A 16,078-nucleotide genomic window follows, 5' to 3' on the forward strand; every position below is an offset into this window, starting at 1 on the left:
GTTTGATGGTCCAGAGTTTACAAATGACGAGAAGATTGATCTGCGACTTGTGCCTGGATAAAAGGAACTTGGAAAAATAAGTAAAAAGGAATTGAAGCTATGTCAAGCTTAAATCAATGCATTTTCACCAAGGAAAATTCGGGTCTCTGGTCACGAGTCATTGTTTGACCTTTTGAACATGTATAGTTCAGATATTAGATTTTTGTTGGTATTCTTAAACAAGGTCTATTTTTGGTGGTTTAATGTTCAATATGGAAAAAGACTTGAAAAATTCATTCTACAAGACTGCATCTGCAAAACCTATCCATGTATCAACAATGCATATTCATCAATTCACAATACACTTGTGCACAGTTGGCAATATCATATTAATATATGTGCATGAAGAATGCTTAAAAAAAATGAATTCTATATGCATGGAAAAAAAAGGGAAATGCATGCATGCAAAAAAATAAAATAAAATGAAAAAAATGAAAAAAATAAATAAATAAAAGAATTCATGCATATGTGCATAACAAAATAGAAATTTTTTTTGAAAAGCATGCATGTTCATGACTTAAAGAGGTGGGACCACCATTAAAAAATTATATAATAAATAAATATATATACATAAAGCATTCAAAGTGCATGGCAAAATAAATGAATAAATAAATTTAAAAAAAAAGGAATGAGAAGCATATGGGCCCACCATGAAGAGATATACATGGCATAATAAATAAAAAGTGATGGTGAGGACCGAGAGGCAGGTCATGCATGCATATGGGTATGATTAAAAAAAAAAAAGGGTATGCATACGTGCATAAAAAAAAGGGGCATGGCATGAAATAAAATAATAATAATAATAAAAGAATGAGAAAGCATGCTCACATGCATGAGAGGAAAAATAACAAAAAAATGTATACAATAATAAAAAAAATAAATAATAAAAAAAATATATAAATTATGGGTCCCACTACACAAGAGATACACATCGAACTCTCTTAAAAAATAATGAGATACATGCATGTACATATATAAATTCAAAAGTGCATAGCTCACTATAAGAGAGATAACATAAGTATGGATGTATATAAAGTGTGGTATTTGAACAACATTTCTTTCGATCCAAAGCAACACCATGGGTTAGTCAATGATTAAAATTTATGTCCCAAAGGTAGTAATAAATTTCAAAGCGATAACGAGATGCCTATCGCATACAACAGCAAAGCATGCAACGCGATAGCAAGGCACAGGCAGCGGCAACGATATGTGATATATATATATATATATATAAACTCATATAATGACATAAATGATGTATTAAATATATGCAATAAAATAACAAAATTTATAATTAGCAAATCTTCTTGCCCTTTTACTTGTACTTTTGCCCTTAATCGGAGGTTCCTAAGATTCTAATATGGGGTAATTAATAATAGAGGCTTGCCTCTATTAGAAATGGAAGAATCCACAAAACAAATATGATATTTGTGTTTCGATATATCATATGGTGTCTTCTTCATGATGCTAGACGCATATTTTCGATCCCACAATGACCGTGATGTGTTTTTGAGTGGGTTTATGTAGATTTGGTGATGGTTTTGAATTTGAATGAGTTGGTGATTTGAGATTGGTGTTCTGAGACTTTTGAAAGATCATTTCTTTCTATTATTTTGAATAATTTGGTGATTCAAGATTGAATCTATACTTTTGCAGAGGCGGAAAAGAGAAAAATAAGAAGAAAAAAAAACTGGTTTCCATCTTGTAATAAACTTTGGGATAATTTAGGGCAAATTTGAATTGATTTGAGTTGATGTATCTATGATTTTCTTGTAAGCAGGAATTCCAAACATCAATTATTTGGAGATTCACACTTGGATTGTGCTGGTGTTTGCTTCATTTATTCGTTACTCTTGTGCATGGTGGGTCATCTCTAATTCATGTACTAGTTTGTTATAGGTTCTCGACTGATTTTTTGGCAAAGAGAAAGAAAGGTTGTGGTGTAGAAGCACCGGGCTGGAAGGGGAACCATGCAACATCGGCATGGGGGAAAAGACTAGAGCCCACCAGGCTCAACGCGATGGCTTAGCCCTACCAGCAAGGTCAGCAGGGAGTCGGACTGCTTTCGAGTCCGGCTCCTTGTGACTCGAACCCATCAGGTTAGACGTGTCAACCAAGACCTGCAGGTTTTATACCCTTGCCAGACCAGGTCCAAGTCGGGGGGGCCAGTGAACCATAAACCAATTAGTCAGACTTGTCATGCTGGTTAACCGACCCGTACCCACCACTATTTCCATCTTACCCACCAGCTTTGTTATATCTACTCATGTTGCAGTCACTGGAAATATGGTTCTTGTCACGCCCCGAACCCAGCTTTATGGACCCGGGACGCCGACAAACGGCCGTACACCTACAAGGCCGAAACCAAGTAGGCATAAAAGGCCACAAAACCTGATCCAAAACAGAACAAAAATCAAACTCAGTGGATTGCAAAAAAACAATATAAACTTATTCAAATAAAACCTAGGCCCACAACAATCAGGACTTATTACAAGCTAAATAAAACGGAGATGGCCCAACGAACCTTGCTAAGCTATCTTCCACTGACCTCTACTCCTGATCTGAAAAAAAATATAAACAAAATTTATGAGCTTGACAGCCCAGTAAGCACCCACTAAAAATATTGGGATCATTTACACAAAATCATAATTTATCAAAATGAGAAAATCGATAACCAGAATTATTTCAGGTAAACAAAGATGTCAAAACTGAGCATATAGGTCCCCCAAGCAACCATTGCCTAAACAAAATCACAAAATTCATATGTTTACCCTCGGTGACCCGAGACAAAATTTAACAAAAGTCATATTTTTACCATCGGTGACCCCGAGCCAAAATTATCAGACGCCGTTATTCTTCACCGACGGAAAGCGGTGGGAAACTATAGTTTCTAGAATAAAATACGTGTCGACACGGTCAGTGTTTAACCCCCAGTGACAGGGTTATTGCAATGTTATTTGGGGACTAGTTTCTATGTCAAAAATACTTTACGTTCACAAAAGCGATGAACTAACAAAAATTCAAAACAAGCAAAGTACAAGAATTTACTGATGAACATGATCCCATTTTTTGTCATATCAAAAATACACCGATCAATGGATTACAAACATGAACAGATAATAAAAATAAAAATATTCTTCAATAAAAAATTAATTAAAAACATATCTAAAATTCATAATTGAAGTAATACATTTTTAGATAAACTATTTAAATTTTACAAATTAAATAATCCGAATTTAAAAATAAATATTTAATCCTTTCAGATAATTCTAATCTAAAATAAAATATCATTAACTCAAAATTTCAAATAATTTAGGAAATTCTAAAAATAATAATAAATAAATAATTCAAAATATATATGTAAAAATAATCAGTAATTTTCTTTAAAAATTCCAAAAGTTCACAAAACTTGAATTTTCAAGTATATACATATAATAGGATTTATATGTGGGATACTTATCTGTTTAACGGCCAAAAATACTCTCAAACCTTACACCTTTGGCATGTCCTATATTTGGGAAGAGATCCTATTAGCTTTAAATAACAAAATCGAGACTAACAAGCAATAATATATATATATATATATAAAGATTTTTAGAAAGGTACAAATGCAAAAATTTCAAACTATTATTCTACACCCCCAAATATTGATTATTGTGAGGGTACAATAGCAATTACCCACTCTAAGAGCCAAATCAATAATTCCAACATGATCAATGAGTACTAAAACCCTCAAACCTTCACTCACACTTTTCCAAATCACAAATTTAAAAATTCTGGGAATAATAGACACCTAACACTATGACATAGCCGAAATTCACATAATTTAGAGTACTACACAATTTATAACATTCAATTGAGTCTCTAACTATTTCTGCAAAATTATAATTCAGACATATACTATTAAAATATGCATATCTCTTAACCTACAACTCCAAACTTAATGAAATTTTACTGACAATCATACAACTCAAAAATGAACGACTTTATTATTTTTCACCTTATCTAATTCAATCTCCCTGATTATCAAAATTGGCCATGATTCTTCAAGTTCTGTACAGAAATATCATCCGAGACAATTATACTAATGAGGCTATATCTCACAAACTACAGATGCATAAAATCTGAAAATTTTCAATTATTTAGATAACTTAAAAATCTACAACTTTCATATTTTACTCTCCTTCAAATTCTTCCTCTAAGATCTCTAAAATTGGAGAGGGATTTCTGCTATTGTCAAAACCGAAAATCTGAAACCTCTCAAATTAAATCAACTAACAATTCCTTTCTCATGGCGAAAGATTATACCTCAATCAACTATACTTCACATTACATCAAATATATCATGCAAAATCTCATCCTTGAGACGTGATTAAATCCATACAAGCATCACGGTCAAAGATCCTAAGAATATGCTTAGGTGCATACATCAAAAGAGAAACAAAACTCCTTCAAACTATAAATTGGGAACAAACCCTAGAAACTCAAGGGCTAAATCTAAGGATTAAAGGTGAATCACAAATAAGAACAAATTTTAGGGTTTCAGAAAGGAAGAAATCTAGAGACAATCGGTATTAATAATCATTAGTATTATGCACAAAGCTCTAGGATCCTATCTTGAAAGAAGTGAACAAACTCTCGAAAAGAAGATCCGCTAGTCCTTGCCGGCGGCACCACCATGAAGGTAATGGAAATGAGGGCTAGGGTTTTTTTTTTATAAGAGGTCGTGGCGGTGGAGCTGTAATCAGATCGTGATATTTGGTAACCGTAAGGATAAGAGCAAGGGTTTTAAAATCTTATAAATCAATGGCTCTGATTGAAAAAGCTTGCATTGACGGCAAGGATCTAATTTAAGGGGTGGGGCTCACAATCTCCCCTCCTTTAAAATAGTTTAGTCCTCTAAACTCAAATCTGATCAATCAAAGCAGACATCCAGTATGATTCGGACCATATAAAGGTTTGTGTGTCATCAGATTAGCTAATAAGATTCAAGACCAATGGATTTAACAAAACTTGATTGATGATACTTCTAAGGATGATGGTCACAACAAGTAAACAATAAACCAACCTTAGGTTTGTCTCAAACTAATATCAAACATAAAATAGAATTCAATGTCCTTGGCATCCCCTATTAAACATCAATCTGAGCATATATTATCATGTGTTTGTTGCCATTTGACTTCAAAAGAAATTAAAACCGTAATTTCATTGCCATCATCGCAATCTATCAAACCTCGATTCAAATCCCTAATTCCTGGATATGATGGCTAAATCAAACAAGTTTAGAAAATATTAAAATGCCATTAGTTTCTTTCTCATCCACTGGAAACTATGTTGCCTACTAAAATCGCTTGACATGATTCTCATAGATCAAACTTACACCCATCAAACATCAGAACATCAAAATTATACATATACTCCAGTCCAAAACAATATTTGAACACTCTAAAATTTTCTCATTGATTAAAAAAAACATAAGCAGATTAAAACCAACCAAGAGCCACCAAGTATCTACCAAGCTTAAACATTCTTGAATTATCCACAATCAAATATTTGGAGTCTAATCATCAAAATTGCTTAAATCTTCCTAAACACTATAGTATGATCCTTTACATCTTTTTGCTTGTAGCATTACATCAATGGAGCTTAATTCACCTTCCAAGTACATAATGATTCTCTAAATTGACCATTAATTCACAAAAATCAATACAAATGAACACACGAAGATGTCAAATATATCATTCAGAGCCTCTTCTTAGTTTCAAGAAAACCGAAGAAAAGTATCGAATTATAAGAATTTTTTTTTTCCTCCTCAAAAAAATTTCAATCATTATCTTGCCACTCAAAGCACCAAATACTACCCAACAAAACAAGCAAAGGGCAGGAACATGCACACATTAACCTCTGGGAAATTTTTCTTTTTTTTATTATAGTAATATTTAACTTGTCAAACATCATAATTCCTCTTCAAATAAATTTAGACTCACCAACCTACAATTTGATCAAGTTCCATAATATTCTTATCCCATCTCAAATTATAGCATCAACATGAAATTCACCAAATTTTTGTACATTTAAACTTCAGCTTGCTTTTACCAAATGATGAATATCATCCAACACATACATCTAATTATAGAGAAATTTTATAGACATATGGCTAAGATCACAAAAAACTTTCTTTGTATTCTATACTTTGGCCAATTCAACCTCTAAAATCATAAAAATACAATTCTCTCCTCGTGTCCTGCACAATAACAACATCCAAGAAGGTTCTACTTAAGCGAACATATTTCATCGGTTGCAAATCCAATAACTTCAAAAATTTGCAGGTGATTAGCTATGAAAAGTGATAAAATTTTCTAGTTGTAACCTTCTCCAAATTCTATTTCTAAGTCTTTGAATTTAGGGCATAATTTCAGGAAACTCAAATCAAAATCCTGAAAGTCACAACTCCGATGTTCTTTATATAACAGTACAAGAACTCAACTATAATCATTTTTTTCCTTCTCTCCCAAATCATTATATCTGCAAAATTCTAAATCCCTTATTCTCTTTATATCAAAAGGCCATGTCAAGCAATTCCCAATACAATGCTATCCTACGAGATCAAATCACAAATTCTAACCAATATATATATATATATATATATATATTTTTCCCTCAATTCAAATTATCAAAATAAATACTATAACATGCAATTCTAGCCAATGCGTTTAAGTAAAAAGCAAATAGAGGAACATAAGATTGTCAATTTTATAAACTATGAAGGTCCAAGAAAAGTAATGCAGGGAGGTAACTAATGAAACATGCTAATTAATTACCAATGTTACATGACCACAAGATTTTTTTTTTTTATACTAAGAATAAATTGGGTCGCTAGTAGACTTTCCTCGAAAGATGCTAAAACACCATATCAGTAACGGAAGACTAATCAAGGACAGAAGCTCAAAGATGCAAATCAAAGCTACAGGTTAGGTCAAAACTAGAACTAAGCCCCACTATTTTCTGTTATAAATAAATCCAAGAAAAGAAGGGCACAATAGCATCAAATTAATAGGAAAATACATTCATATTGCAATTAGACTTTCTAAGTTCAAGTTTCCATAACACTACGGAATTTAACTCTCTATCAGTTACACTAATATCATCAAAATTTTACTAAATCACTCTGATACCACTAAATTTGTCACGCCCCGAACCCAGCTTTATGGACCTGGGACGCAGACAAACAGCCGTACACCTACAAGGCCGAAACCAAGTAGACATACAAGGCCACAAAACCTGATCCAAAACAGAACAAAAATCAAACTCAGTGGATTGCAAAAAAACAATATAAACTTATTCAAATAAAACCTAGGCCCACAACAATCAGGACTTATTACAAGCTAAATAAAACGGAGATGGCCCAACGAACCTTGCTAAGCTATCTTCCACTAACCTCTACTCCTGATCTGAAAAAAAAATCAACAAAATTTATGAGCTTGACAGCCCAGTAAGCACCAACTAAAAATATTGGGATCATTTACACAAAATCATAATTTATCAAAATGAGAAAATCGGTAACCAGAATTATTTCAGGTAAACAAAGATGTCAAAACTGAGCATATAGGTCCCAAAAACAACTATTGCCTAAACAAAATCACAAAATTCATATGTTTACCCTCGGTGACCCGAGACAAAATTTAACAAAAGTCATATTTTTTACCCTCGGTGACCCCGAGCCAAAATTATCAGAGGCCGTTATTCTTCACCGACGGAAAGCGGTGGGAAACTATAGTTTCTAGAATAAAATACGTGTCGACACGGTCAGTGTTTAACCCCCAGTCAATGTTATCAAAACCGGTCCGGACATCGACCCGGTCTAGTCTTCGGGTCTCGATTCAACTGGTTCAACAGCCGGGTCATTCGGGTCAATGCCGGGTTAATAAAATTATTTTTAAATATTATTTTTAAAATTATAAATTAGTTTTTAATTATATAATAATATATAACATTTATTTATTATTTTTTATCAAATAAATAATTTGAAGGGACAAAAATAAATTGTAAAAATACATGACAAGCATAAAAGTTAAAACCGATACATAATAAAATTTCAAAATTCAAGCTCTACATGACATAACAGACTCAACCTAATATCAAACTCATTCAAATATTCCATACATAACAAAACACAACACAATATCATATGAATCCATAGTGAAATTTCAAATTTAATCAAACCAACTCAATCCAATACATAACAAAAGTTACAAAACTTCAAAGTTCAAACCACCAAAGTTTCAAAATTCAAACCACACTCAACATCAAACTATCCATAACACAAGTTCAAATTTTTGTAATTTAACATCAAGTCAAATCTAATCCAATGCATAAGAAAATTTCGAACTAAACATCAACATATATTCAATCCATCGGTGGCCAAGGAAAAGGAGAAATAGAATTGGTTCCAAGATTTGCTTCAATGCCATTTGTCTCATGATTCTCATCATCGTCATCATCATCATCTTCATTAAAAATTGCATCCATATTCAAATCATCTGCATTATATCAAAAGTTTAAACTTTAAACTCCATATGTATTATGTAATTTAATTTATGTATAACAAGATTAATATCTACAAATCAAATTTATCTAATTGTAAATTCAAAACAATATACCATTATCTTGAGTCTCAACTCTCAAGTCTCAAGTTTTGATTTTCATTTTAGGGTTCATTTAAATAAAATTACATCTTTACCCTCCAACATATAAAAAACAATACAAAAATAAAAGGATGAAAATGTCATTTTATAAACAAGCATTAACCCACCCGGGTCATTGAAATCTGGCCGGGGCACCGGGTTTGGCCGGGTCACACCGGGTTGATTACATGTCCGGTCTAATTAGAGACCCGGACCGGTTTAGTCACTGGGTCACCGGGTCGACCGGTCGAACCGCCGGGCCGGTCCGGGTTTGATAACACTGCCCCAAGTGACAGGGTTATTGCAATGTTATTTGGGGACTAGTTTCTATGTCAAAATACTTTCTGTTCACAAAACGATGAACTAACAAAATTCAAAACAAGCAAAGTACAAGAATTTACAGTAACATGATCCCATTTTTGTCATATCAAAATACACTAGTCAATGGATTACAAACACGAACAGATAATAAAAATAAAAATATTCTTTAATAAAAAATTAATTAAAAACATATCTAAAATTCATAATTGAAGTAATACATTTTTAGATAAACTATTTAAATTTTACAAATTAAATAATCCGAATTTAAAAATAAATATTTAATCATTTCAGATAATTCTAATCTAAAATAAAATATCATTAACTCAAAATTTCAAATAATTTAGGAAATTCCAAAAATAATAATAAATAAATAATTCAAAATATATATGTAAAAATAATCAGTAATTTTCTTTAAAAATTCCAAAAGTTCACAAAACTTGAATTTTCAAGTATATACATATAATAGGATTTATATGTGGGATACTTATCTGTTTAACGGCCAAAAATACTCTCAAACCTTACACCTTTGGCATGTCCTATATTTGGGAAGAGATCCTATTAGCTTTAAATAACAAAATCGAGGCTAACAAGCAATAATATATATATATATATATATATAAAGATTTTTAGAAGGGTACAAATGCAAAAATTTCAAACTATTATTCTACACCCCCAAATATTGATTATTGTGAGGGTACAATAGCAATTACCCACTCTAAGAGCCAAATCAATAATTCCAACATGATCAATGAGTACTAAAACCCTCAAAACTTCACTCACACTTTTCCAAATCACAAATTTAAAAATTCTGGGAATAATAGACACCTAACACTATGACATAGCCGAAATTCACATAATTTAGAGTACTACTCAATTTATAACATTCAATTGAGTCTCTAACTATTTCTGCAAAATTAAAATTCAGACATATACTATTAAAATATGCATATCTCTTAACATACAACTCCAAACTTAATGAAATTTTACTGACAATCATACAACTCAAAACTGAACGACTTTCTTATTTTTCACCTTATCAAATTCAATCTCCCTGATTATCAAAATTGGCCATGATTCTTCAAATTCTGTACAGAAATATCATCCGAGACAATTATACTAATGAGGCTATATCTCACAAACTACAGATGCATAAAATCTGAAATTTTGCAATTATTTAGATAACTTAAAAATCTACAACTTTCATATTTTACTCTCCTTCAAATTCTTCCTCTAAGATCTCTAAAATTGGAGAGGGATTTCTGCTATTGTCAAAAACGAAAATCTGAAACCTCTCAAATTAAATTAACTAACAATTCCTTTCTCATGGCGAAAGATTATACCTCAATCAACTATACTTCACATTACATCAAATATATCATGCAAAATCTCATCCTTGAGACGTGATTAAATCCATACAAGCATCACGGTCAAAGATCCTAAGAATATGCTTAGGTGCATACATCAAAAGAGAAACAAAACTCTTTCAAACTATAAATTGGGAACAAACCCTAGAAACTCAAGGGCTAAATCTAAGGATTAAAGGTGAATCACAAATGAGAACAAATTTTAGGGTTCAGAAAGGAAGAAATCTAGAGACAATCGGTATTAATAATCATTAATATTATGCACAAAGCTCTAGGATCTTATCTTGAAAGAAGCGAACAAACTCTCGAAAAGAAGATCCGCTAGTCCTTGCCGGCGGCACCACCATGAAGGGAACGGAAATGAGGGCTAGGGTTTTTTTTTATAATAGGTCGTGGCGGTGGAGCTGCAATCAGATCGTGATATTTGGTAACCGTAAGGATAAGAGCAAGGGTTTTAAAATCTTATAAATCAATGGCTCTGATTGAAAAAGCTTGCATTGACGGCAAGGATCTAATTTAATGGGTGGGGCTCACAGTTCTTCTTTGGCCATTAAACAGTTGTATTGGTGAAAAGAAAACAAAAAAATAAAATGTGAAGTTATAAAACTCCCAAGAGGAAAGAGGGGTTTAAAAAAAAAAAAACTATACCCATTTTGGGTAGAAGGGAAATTGCAGAGGCCTTGACGTCCTTTTGAAACTTGCTAGCCTATGAGTTTTTTTTTTCTCTTTTTCTGTCCACAAATAAATATATAGTGCAATACTTGCACCCAAATTTTATGTTTTGTCATAATAAATATATGCATTGAAGTTTGTGAGGGTCAGATCATCATCTCAAAGCCTGATTTGCTATGGTCTCGTCTTGTCTTTTTCTAATCTTTCCTACTGTAAATGACTAATTCTTGAAACTATTTTGAACTAAAGGTGGGCACGGGCCGGTTAACCAGGCTTGACGCGCCGGATCCGGTTCACCGAAAACCGGAAACCGGACCAGGAATCGGAACTGGCCCGTGCTACAGGGAAAACCCGCCGAGCTGGATTGACCCGGTAGAACCGTCGGGTCTGGTTTACTAATAACATGGACAGGACCCGACCCGGCTTTACACACAACCCGCCGGGTCCGGGCCAGGCCCATTTGACCCGACGGGTTGTTACAATTATTATTATATTAAATAATACTTTATTATTAAATTAAAACATTTTTTTACATGTTAAAGTTGTTAAATTTCAAAAAATTGGTGTGGATAGGATTCGAACACATGGAGAATTGATAAACTAACCAATTGACCTACAAACCTTTTTTATCCTAGTATAGAACATAAATGGATATAAAGAAGTTGCAAAATATATATATTTTTTAAATTTAATCCCAAACAGCAACAAAAAATTTAAATAATTTATAATAACTTAAGAAATTTTGAGACATATCAAAATAATTTTAAAAAGAATAAAAAATTAATATTTTAATTTATTTATCTATCAAATTAAAGTATTAGCACACATTTTTAAGTGCAACAAAAATTAAATATCAAGTAGTATTTTTATTTTAAATTGAAGTTATCATCAACTTATGTATTTATTACAATTAGGTTTTGTTCTCATATTTCACTTTGGTCTCTAATTATAGGGTTATTATTATTGTGCTCATCATGTTGTCATTGAGAAAAAAAGTTACTAATCAAAATAATATGGTGTTAACCATTATTCAAAGATATTCCTTTTTTACTAATATATATTTTCTATAAATTGATATACATAATTTAAAACAATTTTTTTATTTTTTATTTTATAAATTGAAACAAAATAATCTAATATATATGTGACAAATAAGAGTGCCCCTATTTAAAAGAATTAAAGAGTGTGCATGTGTAGAGACTTAGTGTTTATGAGCCAAATGACGATTAACAAAATAATTATTTTTTTTAATATTTATTAAAATTTATTGTTTGGTACTTTGATATTTTACATATTGATTTATATAGTTTTTTTTAATTTATTATATGATCTCTTAATTTTTTTTATAAATTAAATATATATGTATAGTATAAAAAAAGTTTTTAAAAAAATATTTGTGACAGTGTAATCCGTAGTTTTAGTTGTTTCCCAATAAAATATTTTGACTATATCCTACACCTATTTATATATAGTCTTTTCCAATAAATGCTAGTAAAAAATTGTAGTTCAAGTGGGTTTGTTTTAGCTCTCCAACTATAAGCTCATGGGTTCAAATCCCATGAACATAAAAAAAAAATGATAATAACATTAAAATAACTGGGCAGGTTGACCTGGTCAACCCGCTAGGTTGATGAACTTGGTTAACCAGGCGGGTCACGGGTTCAGAAACCCGTAACCGGGCTTGCTACAGTGCGGGCCGGTCACGAGTTGCTAGCCCGGCCCGTCGGGTCAGCTAATCCGGCGGGTTTTTCCGGGCGGGTTACGGGACGGGCCGTGCCAAATGTCGGCCCGTGCCCCCCTCTGTTTTGAACTGCTGAATTCATGCCTCATAATCGTAACTAACTAAAACAATGTGATAATATATATTGTAAGTCAAACAAATAAAACCCTAAATTCCGTAAGGATGGAGATCGAAGGACAATAGAAATGGAAGGCGGCCTTGGTTGAGCTCGAAGATTAGATCGAATGTGGCCATGCTAAATATTTAACATACCCAACATTAATTTTGTTACGTACTTTATAAATGTTTTAAACATATTATATTTTATATAAATTTATGTTTCTATCAAAATTTATTCAAATAATCAGATATACTTTATATTTATCACACAATCATATGAACCACCATTTTTAGTGTGGTGGAATGTTGTAAAAATTGTGAACGGGCAGACTAAAGGTCGAATCCTTCTATCAACAATACTTTTACAATACTATGTAAAATTGTAGATGTTACTGTAGAATACTGTAACAGTATTATTCACTCAATGTTCATTAGATCCTCTATAAGTGGATGTCGTTTCCTTCCTCTCCTGTATTGTATGGTAAAAGATTTATTAACTTGGTTTGGTTCCTGATAAATGTTTTTGTTGTGCACATGGTAGAACTCTAATCATTTTATGTACTGCCTGGCTGAGTTAATAAATTCATAAGGGGTCGTTAAGCAACCACAACTGGTGCAACACAATACCTAACTCTCCCTTCACACCCTCTTGTGGGGAGGTGGCTGTGTCCTTTTGTCAATAAATAAAAAACTTGATAATTTATAAGCCTTGTGCCTTCACAATATAGTCATGTTAACTCTATTTTATATTTCAGTAATGCATCTTAATTTATTCTTCATATGGCATAACGTTAGATGAATGCCATATAATTAAGTTTTAACTAATGTCAGCCTTTAAAAATTTTAAAATACTTAATTGTATATAAATAAATGCACACGTAATACACATGGTTAACACTAAATTTTAAACCAGTTACAATATGATTTATCTTACGCGCTGTATATTTTTAAGCATTGTCATTATCCCAGCAAACAATCCGCTGGGCAAGTTAAAAGAAAGAGAAAATGGAACAACACTTGCACAAAGACAACACATAACAATATAACATGAAACTTCTCCAAGAAATATCATTTCTTTCAACTACATAAGAATACAATATCCCAAAGCCAACATCAACTTCAAACTAACCAGACAAGCACTTAACGGATAAATCATACTAGTCACACTTATTCCATGCAAACACACACACACACACACACACACACACAAAACACACACACAAAAGAAAAGAGAACACCTAAAAAGCTCATACTTGTCTCTTCTTTTGATCTTCATGCATGGCCCATGCATGTCCACGTCCTTAAGGAAGGGCGCTTCCTGCATCACCTCCAAGATCTCCAAGTCCTCCACCAAATCCACTACCACCTCCAAGGCCACCACCAGCGCCGCCAAGCCCTCCCAAACCTCCAGCACCTCCTAGTCCACCAAGCCCTCCAGCACCTCCTATACCCCCTCCAACACCCTTAAAAATCCCACCTCCTATACCCCCTCCAATGCCCTTAAAAATCCCACCTCCAATACCCCCTCCAATTCCCTTAACAATCCCACCAACCCCAGCTCCTGCAAACCCACCAGCGCCACCAATCCCTATGCAGTTTTTCTTATCATCCAAACCAACTCCACCACTGGTACTCTTACCTCCTTTCATCTCCTGCAGAGGCCTTGACCATCCTTTGGCTACAACCAAAGCTAGCACCAAACAAGTTAAAAACCACTTCCCCATGGCCTCTCTCTCTCACACAGACACAAGCAACGTAACATTACGGTCTGCATGTTATATACAAGAAGATTGAGTAGTTGGCTGCTCAGAGGAGTAAATGCAATGGTGTTGACACGCATGAACAATGTAAAGAGTAAAATTGTGAAAGTTTTTTTTTTTTTGCTCGTCATGCATTAAATTGCAGTGAAAGAGCATTGATTTGTGGCACGAGATCCAATGCGGTGCTCATTACATTCTGACTTCCCTTTGCTGGTGGTGTTACTTTTGAGAGCTTTGGAGCCTTTCACCGCTTGCGATAATGTTCTTTTAATACACTTCATGGAGTGATGTTTGAAAAGATTAAGTTGAACTTTCTGGTTCTGGTTTTCTGTTCTTGTGACGATGGATAATTGGTACGAGGGCGGAATGATCCTGATAGAGTGAAGACACTCTGCATAAGTCTGCAGTAAAATTTGGGGTGCATTGAACCATAATTCAGTTCATTTTGTCTAGACTTGAGTACTTGACGTTGTGATGAAATATGGAAGTCCATGGATTATAACAAGCAACAGATTAAATATAAAATTACAAAGACGATCTTGCACCTGTTTTTTAAAATAATAGGTTTTGCTAGATCAATTGAAAAATCATATTATATGCCTGATAAGCATGCTCTTAGACTTTCAATATAGATCTCGTCTAACAAAGATACTGAATATGCAAAGGTTGTTCCAATAAATTTGGTTTAAAAAGCATATCTGTTGGTTAAAATAATATTATTATTTCAATAATATTTATTTTATCAAAAAATGACCTGAAGGTCTGTGTGAGGTTGCATTTAACCAATAAACGACCCAAACTTTGTTAATGTTGGAAAGAGGGCACAAATCAGTTCAAGGATATATTAGTAAGAGGAAGAAGTTTTATTCATATGGAAATATTTTTATTCATATAGGCTTTGAGAAACCTTTCAGATACCAAACTCAAAAAACACTTAAAACTTTCATACTCAATAACTCCAAACACTTCACTTTTATAATTCTAAAACCCTCGTATTTTATAACTAAAATATTAATTTTATTTTCAATATTCTTCCTTAAACATAAATATTTTATTAAGTTATCTGACACAATAATTGTAACCATTTGAAAAATCACGAAATGCGTTTGATGACTCAGAATCAAACTCTTCATCGGGCTCTTTCTCCTCCATCTTTATCTTTAACTCATTAAACTCTTTACTAGTTCCAGTGAAACATTTCCACAATTTTTCATTAGCTTTCTTAAGGTCTTCAAATTCATGTTTTAGTTTAAGTAGCTTTTTCTCATTCACATTCTTTACGATGATTTCATAATATTTTCCTAGGTGCCTTATCACTAGCAGTGTAGCATAGTTCTTGGCCTCCTTCTAGATCCATACTATTTGTAACTTCCAAGCCTATCTTCGGACCTTTTTTTA

General features: G+C 32.8%; 1 protein-coding gene across 1 annotated transcript; it reads right to left on the minus strand.

Moving 5' to 3' along the window:
• Positions 1–8,445: 8,445 nt before the first annotated feature.
• LOC120284027 (glycine-rich protein 23-like) lies at positions 8,446–14,644 on the minus strand. The gene is made up of 2 exons (XM_039290850.1): positions 14,248–14,644; positions 8,446–8,579 (listed from the first exon to the last, which is right to left on the minus strand). The coding sequence occupies exons 1-2, from the start codon at positions 14,642–14,644 to the stop codon at positions 8,446–8,448; spliced, it is 531 nt and encodes a 176-aa protein (XP_039146784.1).
• Between the last annotated feature and the right edge of the window lie 1,434 nt (positions 14,645–16,078).

This window comes from Dioscorea cayenensis, chromosome 19, assembly GCF_009730915.1.
Source record: "Dioscorea cayenensis subsp. rotundata cultivar TDr96_F1 chromosome 19, TDr96_F1_v2_PseudoChromosome.rev07_lg8_w22 25.fasta, whole genome shotgun sequence".
Classification (NCBI taxonomy): Eukaryota; Viridiplantae; Streptophyta; class Magnoliopsida; order Dioscoreales; family Dioscoreaceae; genus Dioscorea; species Dioscorea cayenensis.